Source organism: Ascaphus truei, chromosome 12 (genome assembly GCF_040206685.1).
Source record: "Ascaphus truei isolate aAscTru1 chromosome 12, aAscTru1.hap1, whole genome shotgun sequence".
NCBI lineage: Eukaryota > Metazoa > Chordata > Amphibia > Anura > Ascaphidae > Ascaphus > Ascaphus truei.
Window position 1 is genome coordinate 41282486 of NC_134494.1, and position 20334 is coordinate 41302819.

Consider the following 20334-nt stretch of genomic DNA (forward strand, 5'->3'; position numbering starts at 1 on the left):
TCCCTGTGAGGGTGGGCGGTGGGACCTGCAGCCCGGCCTCTGCGTGGCTTTCTTCTCCCTGTGAGGGTGGGCGGTGGGACCTGCAGCCCGGCCTCTGCGTGGCTTTCTTCTCCCTGTGAGGGTGGGCGGTGGGACCTGCAGCCCGGCCTCTGCGTGGCTTTCTTCTCCCTGTGAGGGTGGGCGGTGGGACCTGCAGCCCGGCCTCTGCGTGGCTTCCTTGGTTCCATGATCTTTATGATGCTGGAAGGTTCCGTCCCCGGTAACCCCAGCACTCCGTGCCATCCTCTGCCCACTGCTTATCTCCATGGGTGACCCTCCCAGCCGTGCCTCCCTGCTGTGCCTCGTCCTCCTGGACATGGCGTTGTGTGTGCCCGTCCTGCACAGGTAGGGTCCTCCGGTGGGGTGCTGCTGGTGGCAGGCTGTGATCAGCGGGTGACCCCTCTCCCTGTGTCTCTTAGCAGGACCCGCAGGTACATCCCTCTAGATGTTGAGGAACCCCTGGAGCTCCCTGTGGAACACTTTGGACTTGTGGATGGTAACGATGTGTCTTATTTAGATTAATGAGGGGATGGAGGAGCCTTACTGCAGGGGCGCGCAAACTTTTTGCGGCGCCCCCCTGCCTTACCTCCTCCGTTAGCCGCCCCCTCCTTACCTAGCGCGGCGTCAAATGACACCGTGGGTCGTGTGACATCACGTTACCATGGCAACCGTGACATCACATGACCCCGCGGCATTGCCATGGTCACGCGTCCTGAAGCCGGCTGAATCCCGGTAAGCAGAGGTGGCAGAGGCCTCGCGCGGTCCCCCCGGCATTTAATTTAAATGCCTTGGGGAAGTGTGCGGGACCTCTGCAAACGTCCGCGCCCCACTAAACAAATCTGGCGCAGCCCCCAGTTTGCACACCCCTGCGTTACTGCGCAACCCCAGGGTTTTTTGTTGTGTGTTTGACCATAGATCTGAGAGTTTACATTTGTCTCTATATGATCTGTAAATAATGACATCACAACCCCCTTAATTTCATCTCATCGCAGGCCCCTCGCTCAGTGACGGGGTTACGTGACATCATACCCCAGTTTATCTTACCGAGCCAATAAGTGTATTTGTACCCCTGCATTGGTATCAGTATTTAGAGTGTAAGCTCTTTGGTGCATATATTTTCCCAAGTCCCCTCAGTCTTTACATGTCTGTCCACCCCTGTGTATTGTATCTTCATCTCACAGTTCATACACTTACTGTATGGGTGGGGGGTCATTCATTAAACTGCAACAGTGCGATTTGATCCCCGATCGGCACTATTGCAGTTTAATGAATGACACCCCCTCCTCCCCCCGCATACTGTGGAGCATTGTGTGTAATAATATTCTCTCTCCAGATTACGGGGTCGAGCCCAAGCTCCTTGCCGTCAAGCAGCGTGTGACCCGGCCGCAGCCAGCGGGACTGGTCCAAGCCGGGAAGAGCAAGAGAGACGAGCCAGACCTCGATGAGTTTTATTACGATGATGTCGTCATGTGAAGCAGCTCCCCCTGGGGGTGGGACAGGCCTGTGCGGGGGCCCCCCTGGTGCCTCGGTGGGGGAGGGGTATGCTGGCGGTGAGGGAGCCCGGTTCTCAGAGTCCGTGTTTAGACTGCGTGGGAACGGCGTCCTCCTTCCCCCCTGCGGGAAGTTTTCACTTAATACATTATCTGTATTCTGATCATTCAGCTGCGGTGACGTCTTGTCTGATGACATCACTACCAACCTAATCTGCAATTGTCTGATGACATCACTCCCGGTGGTGTAACTCTCCCCGCTCCTCGTCTAACTCTCCCCGCTCCTCGTCTAACTCTCCCCGCTCCTCGTCTAACTCTCCCCGCTCCTCGTCTAACTCTCCCCGCTCCTCGTCTAACTCTCCCCGCTCCTCGTCTAACTCTCCCCGCTCCTCGTCTAACTCTCCCCGCTCCTCGTCTAACTCTCCCCGCTCCTCGTCTAACTCTCCCCGCTCCTCAACTAACTCTCCCGCTCCTCAACTAACTCTCCCCGCTCCTCAACTAACTCTCCCGCTCCTCAACTAACTCTCCCCGCTCCTCATCTAACTCTCCCCGCTCCTCAACTAACTCTCCCCGCTCCTCAACTAACTCTCCCCGCTCCTCAACTAACTCTCCCGCTCCTCAACTAACTCTCCCCGCTCCTCATCTAACTCTCCCCGCTCCTCATCTAACTCTTCTCGCTCCTCATATAACTCTTCTAACTCTCACACTCAATTCCCCCTTCCTCCAACACTCAATCCCCCTCTCTCCCCTTGCATTGTGGGCAATGTGGGCCAGCTGCGAGGCCTCCGGTCCCACAACCGGGGGAAGCTGGGAACATGCAGGCAGGTGCATCAGTTGGGCCCGATTTTTGGGTGGCCCTACTTCCGGCGCCAACTGGGACACAGGTACAGTGGTGGGGGGTCCGAGGGCTCCACAATAAGAAAGGCTCCGGCACCCCGACATGGAGGTTGGCGCCCAACCTCTGGCTATGCCCAACTAACAGTTGCCGGCCAGCCTGGCCCTCCCCCCCTTCCCCATTGCAGGGTTTTGCAGTAGTGTAGTTACGCCCCTGATCACACCCTAACATATCTTCAATCACTTATCACCACATCTAATGATATCACACACCACCATCTGCATTTGCTTACCTCACCCAATGACATCATAACCCACCATCTTGGCTGTCAAGGAGCTGAACAGATGACCTCATAACATACATTGTCTGTACTAACTGAACTAACTTCATGAGTGGGGACGATACTTGAAGGTTTAATACGGGATAATATTCAGGAATACCTAATGGAAAACAAAATTATTAGTAATAGTCAGCATGGATTTATGGAGGATAGATCTTGCCAAACTAACCTTATTTGTTTCTTTGAGGAGGTAAGTAGGAATTTAGACCAGGGTAATGCAGTTGATGTGGTCTACTTAGATTTTGCAAAGGCTTTTGATACGATTTCACACAAGAGGTTAGTGTACAAAATAAAGAAAATTGGAATCAGTAATATTATATGCACCTGGATTGAAAACTGGTTGAAGGATAGACAACAGAGGGTTGTCATAAATGGAACTTTTCCAGGTTGAGCTAAGGTCGTGAGTGGAGTACCTCAGGGATCGGTACTGGGACCCCTGCTTTTTAACTTGTTTATTAATGACCTTGAGGTTGGCATCGAGAGCAAAGTCTCCATCTTTGCTGATGATACTAAATTGTGTAAGGTAGTAGAATCAGAGCAGGATGTAATTTCTCTCCAGTTGGAGAGACTGGAAACGTGGGCAGGTAAATGGCAGATGAGGTTTAATACAGATAAATGTAAGGTTATGCATTTGGGATGCAAGAATAAACAGGCGACTTACAAATTAAATGGGGATAAATTGGGGGAATCCTTGATGGAGAAGGATTTAGGAGTGCTTGTGGACAGCAGGCTTAGCAATAGTGCCCAAAGTCATGCAGTAGCTGCAAGGGCAAACAAGATCTTATCTTGCATTAAACGGGCAATGGGTGGAAGGGAAGTAAACATAATTATGCCCCTTTACAAAGCATTAGTAAGACCACACCTTGAATATGGAGTACAATTTGGGGCACCACTTAGAAAATACATTATGGAACTAGAGAGAGTGCAGAGAAGAGCCACCAAATTAATAAAGGGGGTGGACAATCAAACTTATGAGGAGAGGCTAGTTAAATTAGATTTATTTACATTAGAAAAGAGGCGTTTAAGAGGATATGATAACTATATACAAATATATTCGGGGACAGTACAAGGAGCTTTCAAAAGAACTATTCACCCCCACGGGCAGTACAAAGGACACAGGGTCATCCCTTAAGGTTGGAGGAAAGGAGATTTCACCAGCAACAAAGGAAAGGGTTCTTTACAGTAAGGGCAGTTAAAATGCGGAATTCATTACCCATGGAGACTGTGATGGCAGATACAATAGATTTGTTTAAAAAAAAAAAAGGTTGGACATTTTTTTTTTTTAGAAAGGAAAGTTATACAGGGATATTCCAAATAAGTAAACATGGGAAGGATGTTGATCCAGGGAGTAATCTGATTGCTAATTCTTGGAATCATGAAGGATTTATTTTTCTCCTTTATGAGATATATCATCTAATGATGTCACTGGTTTTTTTTGTTTGCTTTATTCTGGATCAATATACTGTAAGTACGGATATAGGATAAAGTATCTGTCGTCTACATTTAGCATAGGTTCAACTTGATGGACGCGTGTCTCTTTTCAACCTCATCTACTATGTAACTACTGTAAGTCATCATAACCCTTCCCTGCTTAGCTCACCTCCTCTGATAAGTGCAGACGAAGTGGGCTGTGATGTTATCTAAACATTCCTAATGAGATCATGACAAACTGAACCCCCCTTCTTTATCACAATATGACCCCCCCTCCCGCTTTTACGCAGCCCCCGCCGATGATGTCACAGCGTCACTCAGTCTCGCTGGAGTAAAGATGACAGAATCATTCTCAATCTGTTTTTATTAAGAAGCCTGGAGCTGCATATAGCTGCCCCCTCCCCTCTCACCCTGCAGAGTCACACCCCTACAGGGCTGCAACTGCCCCATACAGGTACCGCAGAGAGAGCACTGTCCCCTGTATCATGTTGCAGTTACCCAAGAAAAGCAAGGCAACCGTCCACCCTGCACTGCTCTATCCTGCAGCTCATGGGCCACTCTCCACACGCTGCTGCCCCTGTGTGAGCGCACACTCACACATACTTACACAAACTATGTCTATGCCTCCATGCAAAACACACTCCGCTCACTCTGTGTACAACACACACACACACACACACTATATCCCTCAATGTATGTACTCCTCTGTGCCCACAACCCTTCTATATGTGTGCACGCATGCATCCTTACATACTCCACCCATGGACACTCACTCACTGCAGTCCTCAGAGTATGCACACACCAGCTTTGTGCACAAGCCCTTATTCACTACTCTCCCTACATATACTCGTTCAGTTTCTCAATGCGCACACTACATCAGTTCACACTCACAAAGACTCCCGTCAACCAACGCGCTCTCTCCATCCATCGCTCACACTCTCTCTTCCTCTGACACGAACTCACTCTTTCATTCTCTCTCTCCACTGCTTACTCCTCCCACCTTGTGCCTCCCCATGTGGAGGTCTGAGAATGGGGGCTGGTAGGAGTATACAGGCGATCCAAGGTGCCTTCTGTCAGTATCCCCCTCCTGGTATATACATGAGGGGGGGAGGGGTTAGGGGTCAGGGGGGAGGTTATTGGGGGAACTTATAGAATGACACCTCCCTCAGCCTCCGTTTTCCATCCACACACCCAGCTCACTAGAGTCCCATGGAGTGGAGACTGGGAGGGGTGAGGGGGTGAGGGAGGGTCTCTGCTCTCTTTCTCTCTCCCCCCCCTCCCCACCAGCCTGGCAGATGCCGACGTTCAGGATGTGACCAGGTTGTCCATGCATAGAACAGATCTCCGCGTGGCTACTCCAGATATATATCCTCCGTGGGACACGTGTATTCCACAAACTCTTTGTAAAACTGCTGGAAGGCTCTCCTGGGGGGGGCAGAAGAGAGAGACCCGTGAGGGGTGATAGGGGAGCATCGCACTGCCGCTGAATCTAACGCATATAATACAACAGGGGTAGCCAACTCCAGCAGTCAAGAGCTACCAACAGGTCAGGTACTGGGGATGATATTCTTACTTCAGCACAGGACTGAGCCACTGATTGAGCCACCTGTGCTGAAGCAGGGATATGTGGTGAGCGCAAAAACAAGAATAGGAATAAAATCAATTAGAGTCTGATTAGACTTTAATGGGAAGGGTCGGGGGAAAGGGTGAAGGCAAAGGAATCGGATAGGAGACCGGGAGATGGTGAGTAAATGATAACAATAATAATAGTACAACACCTGTGCTGAAGCAGGGATATCCTGAAAACCTTCGGGTGGCCCTTGAGGAGCGGAGTTGGCCACCTCTGTAATACACTGACAAACCCTCTGGGCCTCATGCAGAGAGCATAGAATTTTAAAAATGGCGAATTTCATAAAAAGTAGCTTTTTTGGAGAGTTTTATTCTCCATATGCAGAAAAGTGCGAATTCTGCTATGTTTAACATGGATGCGTGTGGCGAGTTTAAATTGGCGAGATGCGCGCTTCAGAAACGTGTAAAAACAAATTTGCGCCTTTTTTTTCCCCTTTACTATAGGCGGCGAGCGCCATCTTGCCATATTTTCGTGGCGCGGCAAAAATGCGAGAATCGCGCCTTTTTTTGGCGCGAACAGCCGCTACTTGCCGTTCGCACCTCTCTGCATTCGGAGAGTTTTAAAAATGGCGCGATGGAGGTTCTCGCCAGCCGCGAGGCGAGTTTTAAACATAGAAATAAAAAAATGGCGCGTTTTTCGCAACTCGCCATTTTATGCCGTTTTCTGAGGGAAATTGAACAAAAAATGGCGAGTTTTGAAATAACGATGCTCTCTGCATGAGGCCCTCTATCTGTAATCAGCCGAATATGACTGATCAAAGCAGAAAGATGCAGCCGCTCCGACAATGTTTTGGCACCGGAAAGGTTAAATGGGAGAGACGCTTCGCTTAGGCCCGGTTATGGAGGAGGAAGGGAGAGGAGAGGAAGGGAGAGGAAGGGAGAGGAAGGGAGAGGTGGTGGATGCAACGGCCAAATATACCAAGGATTTCCACAAGGTACAGGAGAGAAGCACGTTTCAGAGAGAGAGAAGCACTAGAACAGGAGGCTCGGGAGAGGTGAGGAAGGGACTCTTCCCAGAAAGGGGTGGTAGTTTCGTGGAATAGTTACCCGGCAGAGGTGGTACAACTAGAGGCCCATACATTAAATATGGAAGAAAAGTCAAGGATCTAACAGTGTCTGAGGTTCCCCAGCAGGTGGCAGGCTTGGGGAGGCGCCAAGCGGTTCTGTGCTCACATTGTGCAGCTCTTATCAAGCGGAGCGCGGCCCATGTCTGGATCGAGAAATGGCAAAAAGGGGCGACGCTCTGCGGGCTATCTGCATTATTAGACCTTCATAGGGTGATAGTCTGCAGACGTGTTCAGGTAGGACGGGATTAACCTCTTGAGTGGCCAGAGGGGCGCCTGCAACCCACAATATAGAACGGGCACGTGTGTGTATCACGTTGGCAGATCTGTGGGCAGCAGGGAGGACCCGGGTAACGCACAGGTAATAATGCACGGGCACGGAACAGTGCACATTGTTAACAGTGCGCCACCCAGCTTCTCACTGCCGTGTACAGGGGCCTACGAGAGAAAAAATGGGATTGAAAAAAATACCAGGTGGATAAAGGGGCCGTCCCATATAGCTGGCGAAACATTATTCTAAGAGTAAAAGGGGACGATAGACAGCACTCTGATAGTGTTAAATATATGCAATTGCAGGGTGCACGGAACAAAAGGGGACCCTTATTCCCCTATATAGTACTAACAAATCTACGTAAGTACCAGCACTCACTGTCTAATAGCTAAATGATGAAATAATAAAATGAACCAGAAATAAATCAAATGTGTTTGCAGAAACCAGTATCATAAATGGGCATGTCACAAAGTGAGGGGTGGGGGCGGGGGGAAGCTGCTGAAGGAGCAGAGCCACTGAGGGTTTGACCACTTCATTTACTTTTCTCATTAACCTGGACTCCTGGTGCTCATTTGCAAGCTGCTTTCTTGCAAGCTGTGTTCGGCTTTTACTGTACCATTAGTGGATTCTTGCTGCCCTGCTATTAGCTGTTTAGCTGTATTTAGCCTACACTATATGTTTGCTATCTATTTTCAGGGGTGTCTGATTTGACCAGGTATAGGGGAAGGGAGGCTTAGGGAAGGACCTCTCGGTCCTTTTGGACCAGGGGGAATGGGCCAGATGAAGAGGTAGTCCCTCGAAACGTCGCCCCCCTAGCATACTTTCCGTTCTCCGTTTTTTGTGTATATTCCTTGTGTTTCATGTTTTTTTCCCCTTCCACCCCCCCCCCCCCCCCCCCCCACCCCTAACTTTGTGACATGCCCATTTATGATACTGGTTTCTGCAAACACATTTGATTTATTTCTGGTTCATTTTATTATTAAATGTTTATTCTGCATTACAACTGTTTTCATCATTTAGCTATTAGACAGTGAGTGCTGGTACTTACGTAGATTTATTATTCTAAGAGACTACGTTGTGATTGGCTTCCTCAGGGAAACGCACTTGTATTTTTAGCGGGTCCGCTGCCGTTCTGGCCTAACCTGGCGAGGGCGGCCGGATACAATAATGACTTCCCAGGCAGGGGACAAAGAAAAGAGGGGTTTGAAAAATGACCGTTCCAGGTAAAGACTCAAAGTCCGATCACACGAGAGATTTGAAAGAAAAGATTTAGAAAGAAGAAAGAAAAGAAAAACAGCATGTGGTTGCCATGGTAACAAAGTAAAAAAAACAAAATACCTTTTTTTAGTTTAAAGGCACCAATCCCCATTTAGCCAATATTAGTTATTAGGTCACATTGCAGGGACCGGCTCTTTAAGGCAAAACAAAAAGGGGCGCAGGAGAGAAAACACAGAGACAGCATGTACTACCAAACACAATGTGTATGTACACTAATACAGGTACAGCATACTTACCATTAAGACCGGGTCATAATATCCAATGAATCACACAACACACAACACTACCAGAGGGCAAGCCTCAGTAACCCAAGGCACTCATTCAATTCAAAGACCTTCGGGAATGGGGCTTACGTGATGATTATCAGCCAGCCCAATGCCTTCAACGGAGCCCTCATGGGTGTGTGTGCGTGCGCAGCCTCTGCTAGTGTTGTGTGATTCATTGGATATTATGACCCGGTCTTAATGGTAAGTATGCTGTACCTGTATTAGTGTACATACACATGGTGTTTGGTAGTACATGCTGTCTCTGTGTTTTCTCTCCTGCGCCCCTTTTGTTTTGTTTTATTTGATGTGGATTTTGCCGCGCTGATCACGGGAGGTTGGGAGCTGCAGGGAGGATCACACAGGCAGTGAGGAGAGGGGAAGCGGAGGAGAGGGGAAGCGGAGGAGAGGGGAAGCGGAGGAGAGGGGAAGCGGAGGAGAGGGAAGCGGAGGAGAGGGGAAGCGGAGGAGAGGGAAGCGGAGGAGAGGGAAGCGGAGGAGAGGGGAAGCGGAGGAGAGGGGAAGCGGAGGAGAGGGAAGCGGAGGACAGCGCACTAATTCCATTTCAAGACCGCCTCTTTAAGGGAGGGGAGGGGGGGGGGGGGAGAGGGTAGGTGCAAAGACCGGTGACCGTGCTGTCCAGCACACCCGTGCCACGGTTCTTACCCCACAGACTCTGCCAGGGGTTTGGTGGATTCCTCCGAGACGAAGACGTGACAAGCGAAGCGATGGTCAGAGGGGTGTTTGGTGATGAAGCCGAAATACCTGAGCGAGGGAAGAGAGGGGGAAGCCACATGAGAGGCAGAGATACAGGGGGGAGAGAGAGCACCATAGGAGAACCATACATGGGGGGGGGGCGCACAGGTGAGAGGGGGGAACGCACAGAGGACAGAGGGGGGAACGCACAGAGGACAGAGGGGGGAACACACAGAAGAGGGGGGAACGCACAGAGGAGAGAGGGGGGAACGCACAGAGGACAGAGGGGGGAACGCACAGAGGAGAGAGGGGGCACACAGAGCAGAGGGGGGAACGCACAGAAGAGGGGGGAACGCACAGAGGACAGAGGGGGGACATACAGAGGACAGAGGGGGGCACAGAGAGGAAAGAGGGGGGCACACAGAGGAAAGGGGGTGCACAGAGGAGAGAGGGGGGAACGCACAGGGGAGAGAGGGGGGACGTACAAAGGACAGAGGGGGGCACAGAGAGGAAAGAGGGGGGTCACACAGAGCAGAGGAGGAACACAAAGAGAGGGGGAATACACAGAGGAGAGAGAGAGGGGGGCACAGAGAGGGGGGCAGAGAGGAGAGAGGGGGGGCACAGAGGAGAGAGAAGGGCGGCACACAGAGGAGAGAGGGGGTCGCACAGAGAAAGGAGATGGGGGACGCACAGAGGATGAAGAGGGGGGCGCACCGAGGAAGGAGAGAGGGGGGCACACAGAGGAGAGAGAGAGGGGGGCACACAGGAAAGAGATAGGGGGTCGCACAGAGGAAGGAGAGATGGGGGACGCACAGAAGCGAAAGGGAGGCGCACAGAGGAGAGAGAGGGGGGACTCACAGAGGAGGAGAGATGTGGGACCCACAGAAGAGAAAGAGGGGGGGCGCACAGAGGAGAGGGGGGGATGCACAGAGGAGAGAGAGTGGTGGGACACACAGAGGAGAGAGATGGGGAATGCACAGAGGATAAAGAGAGAGAGGGGGGCACACAGAGGAGAGAGAGGGGACGCACAGAGGAGAGAGAGAGGGGGGACACAGAGGAGAGAGGGGGGGGGCACACAGAGGAGAGGGAATGCACAAAGGAGAGAGGGGGGACACAGGAGAGAGGGGGAATGCACAGAGGATAGAGAGAGGGGGACGCACACAGGAGAGAGAGGGCACACAGGAGAGAGAGGGGACACAGAGGAGAGAGGGGGGGCACACAGAGGAGAGGGAATGCACAAAGGAGAGGGGGGACACAGGAGAGAGGGGGAATGCACAGAGGATAGAGAGAGGGGGACGCACACAGGAGAGAGAGGGCACACAGGAGAGAGGGGGGCACACGAGAGAGAGAGAGAGAGAGAGAGAGAGAGAGAGAGAGAGAGAGAGAGAGAGAGAGAGAGAGAGAGAGGGGACACAGAGGAGAGAGGGGGCACACAGAGGAGAGGGGTATACAGAGGAGAGAGAGGGGATACACAGAGGAGAGAGAGGGGACACAGAGGAGAGAGAGGGGACACACAGAGGAGAGAGAGGGGACACAGAGGAGATAGAGGGGACACACAGAGGAGAGAGAGGGGCACACAGAGGAGAGGGGGGCACACAGAGGAGAGAGCGAGAGAGAGGGGGCACACAGAGGAGAGAGAGAGTGGGGCGCAAAGAGGAGAGGGGGGGCACACAGAGGAGAGAGAGGGAGATGCACAGAAAAGGGGCGCACAGAGGAGAGAGGGGGGCACACAGAGGAGAGAGCGAGAGAGAGGGGGCACACAGAGGAGAGAGAGAGTGGGGCACACAGAGGAGAGAGAGAGGGGGCACACAGAGGAGAGAGAGAGGGGGCACACAGAGGAGAGAGAGAGGGGGCACAGAGGAGAGAGGGGATGCAGAGGTAAGAGAGGGGGAACACACAGAGGAGAGAGAGGGGGGCGCACAGAGGAGAGAGATGGGAACAGAGGAGAGGAGGCGCACAGAGGAGAGAGAGGAGGGGGCACAAAGGAAAGAGAGGGGGGCACAGAGGAAAGAGAGGGGGGCACAGAGGAAAGAGAGGGGGGGGCACAGAGGAGAGAGAGGGGGGCACAGAGGAGAGAGGGGGCTCACACAGAGAGAGGGGGCACACAGAGGAAAGAGAGGGTACACATAGAGACAGGGGGCACACAGAAGAGATAAAGGGCACGCAGAGACCCCTGTGCCACTCACTTGCTGTTCTTGGGGTGGTAGCCACAGAAGGAGATATTATTTAACTGGAAGAAGTGACTGCACGTGTTCACCTGCTGGGACCAGACCGGTGGGCGCGGGGGGGGGGGGGTGGAGGGGAGAGAGAGAGCGCGGCGGTCAGTCGAGTGGGAGGTTAAAGGTTTACGTTTTTCAAATCTTAGAGGTCATGCTGGGCATTGACTGGTTTTGGGGGGCAGTACCTGACTGTGATCTTGGGGGTCCTCCCCCCGTACTGCGATCTTCACCCCCCGTAGGCTGATCTCCAGCACGCAGCTGGACGGGGGATTTGACAGCACAGTGAGACGGCGAGATGTAGCGATCTGAAACACCGAGGTCAGGGGTCAGGGGTCAGAGTCGGCCTCTGAGACGTTCCAGCGAATTTTACTCCCAGAGAATTAATGACATACAAACATTTATTAAATATGGCCGGCGTTCTAAGAAACGCATTCTACCTAAAGCTTCCAAATGTACTTTTCGCTTTGGACAGTGGCGGCTCACCCAGGTCTGTGTGGGAGTAAATATATCGAAAGGAAAAGGTGCTCAACAAAAACCCAGAGCTTAATAATTAAGTGCAAATAAACGACAGTGCATAAATAACACAATGTAAGTGACAATCTGTGGTGATCTATAAGGTGCAAATCAATAAAGGGGCTTAGCAAGCACACTCAAGCCTTGGTGGGAGACCGTTTCAGAAGTCTTGCAAGTTCAATTCTTTCCAAAAAGGAGCAGAGGAGCGACTCTTGCAGCCATGAAAATAGAAAACGTTACATAGTACAGCAATGTTTAAATGAGGGATACAGTGATAGTGTGGGGCTCACAAAGGGCTACTCACAGTACAGCAGCCAAAACTGAGCAGTCATCCAACTGATGGGGTGGACGGTCCCTGTGATAGATGCAGCAACTGCCCGCAGACAATCTCCAAAGAAAGAGAAGACCATATAGTGTAGATTGTAAAATATAATGACAAGGCAAAATAAAAATGGAGGCTTACACTTAGGTAGGAATAATACAGCGCGGTTGGTAACAGATACCAGGTGTACACAGGGTTCGCGATCTCTCCGTGTATCTCGTGGATCTCCGCTGTCTCTATCCACTTCCGCACCTCTACCGGGGTTCGCGTCACTTCCGGCGCGTCATGGAACTCCGGCGTTGGTTGGTACGTCACTTCCGGCGCGTCGTGGAACTCCGGCGCTGGCTGGTGATGATGCGGTCATCGGACGCACAAGATACACGGAGAGATCGCGACCCCTGTGTACACCTGGTATCTGTTGCCACCCACGCTGTATTATTCCTACCTAAGTGTAAGCCTCCGTTTTTATTTTGCCTTGTCATTAGATTTTACAATCTACACTATATGGTCTTCTCTTTCTTTGGAGATTGTCTGCGGGCAGTTGCTGCATCTATCACAGGGACCGTCCACCCCATCAGTTGGATGACTGCTCAGTTTTGGCTGCTGTACTGTGAGTAGCCCTTTGTGAGCCCCACACTATCACTGTATTCCTTATTTAAACATTGCTGTACTATGTCATGTTTTCTATTTTCATGGCTGCAAGAGTCGCTCCTCTGCTCCTTTTTGGAAAGAATTGGGAGTAAATATATAGCTGCAAAAAGCTTAAAAATCCCCGGAAAATACATCAACGTCTAAATATAGTATCACAGGTTCCATTTTTAGAGGATCCCCTTACCCCTATACATCGCTGACACACGTAAACCAACCATGAGCCCCCCAAGAAATTGCTTCCCTCAAACTCATCCCAAATCCACATTGGACCCCTGCAGCATTGTTTTTAGTTTGATGTTTTTTATTTTAATATTTACATGTGTTGGGTTTTGATTATCTAGAGCTAGAGATGACAGAGATAGGGATAAAAGATACAATAGAGATAGGGATGGTAGAGATAGGGATGGTAGAGATAGAGATGATAGAGCTAAAGATGAGAGATGATAGAGACGATAGAGCTATAGCCGAGAGATGATAGAGATGATAGAGCTAAAGATGAGAGATGATAGAGCTAAAGATGAGAGATGATAGAGCTAAAGATGAGATATGATAGAGATGATAGAGCTAAAGCTGAGAGATGATAGAGATGATCCATTTTCTGGGGGTACGCGGGAATACACCGTATCCCCCTTCCTTTTCATATGGCTACTGTGCAAGTTATTAACACAGTAGCCGCCTGCGCATGCATGAGCTCTCACACATGCACACACGCCTTCTCACACATGCACACACGCCTTCTCACACATGCACACACGCCTTCTCACACATGCATACACGCCTTCTCACACATGCACACACGCCTTCTCACACATGCACACACGCCTTCTCACACATGCACACACGCCTTCTCACACATGCACACACGCCTTCTCACACGCCTTCTCACACATGCCCACACGCCTTCTCACACGCCTTCTCACACATGCCCACACGCCTTCTCACACATCCACGAGCTCTCACACATGCACACACGCCTTCTCACACATGCACACACGCCTTCTCACACGCCTTCTCACACATGCACACACGCCTTCTAACACGCCTTCTCACACATGCCCACACGCCTTCTCACACGCCTTCTCACACATCCACGAGCTCTCACACATGCACACACGCCTTCTCACACATGCACGAGCTCTCACACATGCACACACGCCTTCTCACACATGCACACACACCTTCTCACACACCTTCTCACACATGCACACGCCTTCTCACACATCCACGAGCTCTCACACATGCACACACGCCTTCTCACACATGCATGAGCTCTCACACATGCACACACGCCTTCTCACACATGCACACACGCCTTCTCACACATGCACACACGCCTTCTCACACATGCATACACGCCTTCTCACACATGCACACACGCCTTCTCACACATGCACACACGCCTTCTCACACATGCACACACGCCTTCTCACACATGCACACACGCCTTCTCACACGCCTTCTCACACATGCCCACACGCCTTCTCACACGCCTTCTCACACATGCCCACACGCCTTCTCACACATCCACGAGCTCTCACACATGCACACACGCCTTCTCACACATGCACACACGCCTTCTCACACGCCTTCTCACACATGCACACACGCCTTCTAACACGCCTTCTCACACATGCCCACACGCCTTCTCACACGCCTTCTCACACATCCACGAGCTCTCACACATGCACACACGCCTTCTCACACATGCACGAGCTCTCACACATGCACACACGCCTTCTCACACATGCACACACACCTTCTCACACACCTTCTCACACATGCACACGCCTTCTCACACATCCACGAGCTCTCACACATGCACACACGCCTTCTCACACATGCATGAGCTCTCACACATGCACACACGCCTTCTCACACATGCACACACGCCTTCTCACACATGCACACACGCCTTCTCACACATGCATACACGCCTTCTCACACATGCACACACGCCTTCTCACACATGCACACACGCCTTCTCACACATGCACACACGCCTTCTCACACATGCACACACGCCTTCTCACACGCCTTCTCACACATGCCCACACGCCTTCTCACACGCCTTCTCACACATGCCCACACGCCTTCTCACACATCCACGAGCTCTCACACATGCACACACGCCTTCTCACACATGCACACACGCCTTCTCACACGCCTTCTCACACATGCACACACGCCTTCTAACACGCCTTCTCACACATGCCCACACGCCTTCTCACACGCCTTCTCACACATCCACGAGCTCTCACACATGCACACACGCCTTCTCACACATGCACGAGCTCTCACACATGCACACACGCCTTCTCACACATGCACACACACCTTCTCACACACCTTCTCACACATGCACACGCCTTCTCACACATCCACGAGCTCTCACACATGCACACACGCCTTCTCACACATGCATGAGCTCTCACACATGCACACACACCTCACACATGCACACACGCCTTCTCACACATGCACACACGCCTTCTCACACATGCACACACGCCTTCTCACACGCCTTCTCACACATGCACACATGCCTTCTCACACACGGCTTCTCACACGCCTTCTCACACATGCACACACGCCTTCTCACACATGCACACACGCCTTCTCACACACGACTTCTCACACGCCTTCTCAAACATGCACACACGCCTTCTCACACATGCACACACGCCTTCTCACACATGCACACACGCCTTCTCAGACATGGACACACGCCTTCTCACACATGCGCACACGCCTTCTCACACATGCACACACGCCTTCTCACACATGCACACACGCCTTCTCACACATGCACACACGCATTCTCACATACGCCTTCTCACACGCACACACGCCTTCTCACACATGCACACACGCCTTCTCACATACGACTTCTCACACGCCTTCTCAAACATGCAAACACGCCTTCTCACACATGCACACACGCCTTCTCACACATGGACACACACCTTCTCACACATGGACACACGCCTTCTCACACATGCACACACGCCTTCTCACACATGCACACACGCCTTCTCACACGCCTTCTCACACATGCACACACGCCTTCTCACACATGCACGAGCTCTCACACATGCACACGCCTTCTCACACATGCACACACGCCTTCTCACACATGTACACACACCTTCTCCCACATGCACACACGCCTTCTCCCACATGCACACACGCCTTCTCACACATGCACACACGCCTTCTCACACATGCACACACGCTTTCTCACACATGCACACACGCCTTCTCACACATGCACACACGCCTTCTCACACATGCACACACGCCTTCTCACACATGCACACACGCCTTCTCACACATGCACACACACCTTCTCACACACCTTCTCACACATGCACACGCCTTCTCACACATCCACGAGCTCTCACACATGCACACACGCCTTCTCACACATGCATGAGCTCTCACACATGCACACACACCTCACACATGCACACACGCCTTCTCACACATGCACACACGCCTTCTCACACATGCACACACGCCTTCTCACACGCCTTCTCACACATGCACGCACGCCTTCTCACACATGCACACATGCCTTCTCACACATGCACACACGCCTTCTCACACATGCACACATGCCTTCTCACACATGCACACATGCCTTCTCACACATGCACACACGCATTCTCACACATGCACAGGCGCCTTCTCACACATGCACACACACCTTCTCACACATGCACACACGCCTTCTCACACATGCACACACGCCTTCTCACACGCCTTCTCACACATGCACACACGCCTTCTCACACATGCACACACGCCTTCTCACACATGCACACACGCCTTCTCACACATGCACACACGCCTTCTCACACATGCACACACGCCTTCTCACACACGCCTTCTCACACGCCTTCTCACACATGCACACACGCCTTCTCACACATGCACACATGCCTTCTCACACACGGCTTCTCACACGCCTTCTCACACATGCACACACGCCTTCTCACACATGCACACACGCCTTCTCACACACGACTTCTCACACGCCTTCTCAAACATGCACACACGCCTTCTCACACATGCACACACGCCTTCTCACACATGCACACACGCCTTCTCACACATGGACACACGCCTTCTCACACATGCGCACACGCCTTCTCACACATGCACACACGCCTTCTCACACATGCACACACGCCTTCTCACACATGCACACACGCATTCTCACATACGCCTTCTCACACGCACACACGCCTTCTCACACATGCACACACGCCTTCTCACACACGACTTCTCACACGCCTTCTCAAACATGCAAACACGCCTTCTCACACATGCACACACGCCTTCTCACACATGGACACACACCTTCTCACACATGGACACACGCCTTCTCCCACATGCACACACGCCTTCTCACACATGCACACACGCCTTCTCACACGCCTTCTCACACATGCACACACGCCTTCTCACACATGCACGAGCTCTCACACATGCACACGCCTTCTCACACATGCACACACGCCTTCTCACACATGTACACACACCTTCTCCCACATGCACACACGCCTTCTCCCACATGCACACACGCCTTCTCACACATGCACACACGCCTTCTCACACATGCACACACGCTTTCTCACACATGCACACACGCCTTCTCACACATGCACACACGCCTTCTCACATGCACACACGCCTTCTCACACATGCACACACGCCTTCTCACACATGCATGAGCTCTCACACATGCACACACACCTCACACATGCACACACGCCTTCTCACACATGCACACACGCCTTCTCACACATGCACACACGCCTTCTCACACGCCTTCTCACACATGCACGCACGCCTTCTCACACATGCACACATGCCTTCTCACACATGCACACACGCCTTCTCACACATGCACACATGCCTTCTCACACATGCACACATGCCTTCTCACACATGCACACACGCATTCTCACACATGCACAGGCGCCTTCTCACACATGCACACACACCTTCTCACACATGCACACACGCCTTCTCACACATGCACACACGCCTTCTCACACGCCTTCTCACACATGCACACACGCCTTCTCACACATGCACACACGCCTTCTCACACATGCACACACGCCTTCTCACACATGCACACACGCCTTCTCACACATGCACACACGCCTTCTCACACACGCCTTCTCACACGCCTTCTCACACATGCACACACGCCTTCTCACACATGCACACATGCCTTCTCACACACGGCTTCTCACACGCCTTCTCACACATGCACACACGCCTTCTCACACATGCACACACGCCTTCTCACACACGACTTCTCACACGCCTTCTCAAACATGCACACACGCCTTCTCACACATGCACACACGCCTTCTCACACATGCACACACGCCTTCTCACACATGGACACACGCCTTCTCACACATGCGCACACGCCTTCTCACACATGCACACACGCCTTCTCACACATGCACACACGCCTTCTCACACATGCACACACGCATTCTCACATACGCCTTCTCACACGCACACACGCCTTCTCACACATGCACACACGCCTTCTCACACACGACTTCTCACACGCCTTCTCAAACATGCAAACACGCCTTCTCACACATGCACACACGCCTTCTCACACATGGACACACACCTTCTCACACATGGACACACGCCTTCTCCCACATGCACACACGCCTTCTCACACATGCACACACGCCTTCTCACACGCCTTCTCACACATGCACACACGCCTTCTCACACATGCACGAGCTCTCACACATGCACACGCCTTCTCACACATGCACACACGCCTTCTCACACATGTACACACACCTTCTCCCACATGCACACACGCCTTCTCCCACATGCACACACGCCTTCTCACACATGCACACACGCCTTCTCACACATGCACACACGCTTTCTCACACATGCACACACGCCTTCTCACACATGCACACACGCCTTCTCACACATGCACACACGCCTTCTCACACATGCACACACGCCTTCTCACACATGCACACACGCCTTCTCACACATGCACACACGCCTTCTCACACATGCACACACGCCTTCTCACACATGCACACACGCCTTCTCACACATGCACACACGCCTTCTCACACATGCACACACGCCTTCTCACACATGCACACACGCCTTCTCACACATGCACACACGCCTTCTAACACGCCTTCTCACACATGCACACACGCCTTCTCACACATGCACACACGCCTTCTAACACGCCTTCTCACACATGCACACGCCTTCTCACACATGCACACACGCCTTCTCACACATGCACACACGCCTTCTCACACATGCACACACGCCTTCTCACACATGCACACACGCCTTCTCACACATGCGCACACGCCTTCTCACACATGCGCACACGCCTTCTCACACATGCGCACACGCCTTCTCACACATGCGCACACGCCTTCTCACACATGCGCACACGCCTTCTCACACATGCGCACACGCCTTCTCACACATGCGCACACGCCTTCTCACACATGCGCACACGCCTTCTCACACATGCGCACACGCCTTCTCACACATGCGCACACGCCTTCTCACACATGCGCACACGCCTTCTCACACATGCGCACACGCCTTCTCACACATGCGCACACGCCTTCTCACACATGCGCACACGCCTTCTCACACATGCGCACACGCCTTCTCACACATGCGCACACGCCTTCTCACACATGCACACACGCCTTCTCACACATGCGCACACGCCTTCTCACACATGCGCACACGCCTTCTCACACATGCGCACACGCCTTCTCACACATGCGCACACGCCTTCTCACACATGCGCACACGCCTTCTCACACATGCGCACACGCCTTCTCACACATGCGCACACGCCTTCTCACACATGCACACACGCCTTCTCACACATGCACACACGCCTTCTCACAAACAGATTGTTGGAGGACCAGAGTATCTCCACCCATTTCGCGGGGGAAAATCACAGTGTGTGTGTGTGTGTGTGTGTGTGTATTTATGTGTGTGTGTGTGTGTGTGTGTAGCACCTTTTCCCCCACCCTAAGTGAGATCATGTCGCTACCGGTGTATTCTGGTGCTGGTGCATACCTGGGAGGTAGAACAGAAGCCTGAGATCTTCGCGGTGGTATGGGGAGACATCAGGACAGGCTATCAGGGATGGTTCTTCGGTCAGCGCAGCGCCTACAGCCCAGGAGGGTCCTGGTGCAGCCAGGATGAACCTCATAGGAAACTCTTCTTGTGGTCTCACAC

General features: G+C 52.1%; 1 protein-coding gene across 5 annotated transcripts in view; it reads right to left on the reverse strand.

Annotated features, from left to right (window-relative positions):
* Window positions 1-4068: 4068 nt before the first annotated feature.
* Window positions 4069-20334, reverse strand: part of MAPK8IP1 (mitogen-activated protein kinase 8 interacting protein 1) — a 76008-nt gene continuing 59742 nt past the window's right edge. For 3 of the 5 annotated variants that reach the window (XM_075567531.1, XM_075567534.1, XM_075567533.1), the window contains exons 9-12: window positions 11741-11860; window positions 11523-11596; window positions 9307-9405; window positions 4069-5560 (exon numbers count right to left, since the gene is read on the reverse strand). In XM_075567531.1, coding sequence (XP_075423646.1) covers window positions 5488-5560; window positions 9307-9405; window positions 11523-11596; window positions 11741-11860 — 366 coding nt within the window. In that variant the 3' untranslated portion in view covers window positions 4069-5487. The remainder of the gene's footprint in view (window positions 5561-9306; window positions 9406-11522; window positions 11597-11740; window positions 11861-20334) is intronic. The other 2 variants (XM_075567532.1, XM_075567535.1) reach the window with 1 other exon arrangement.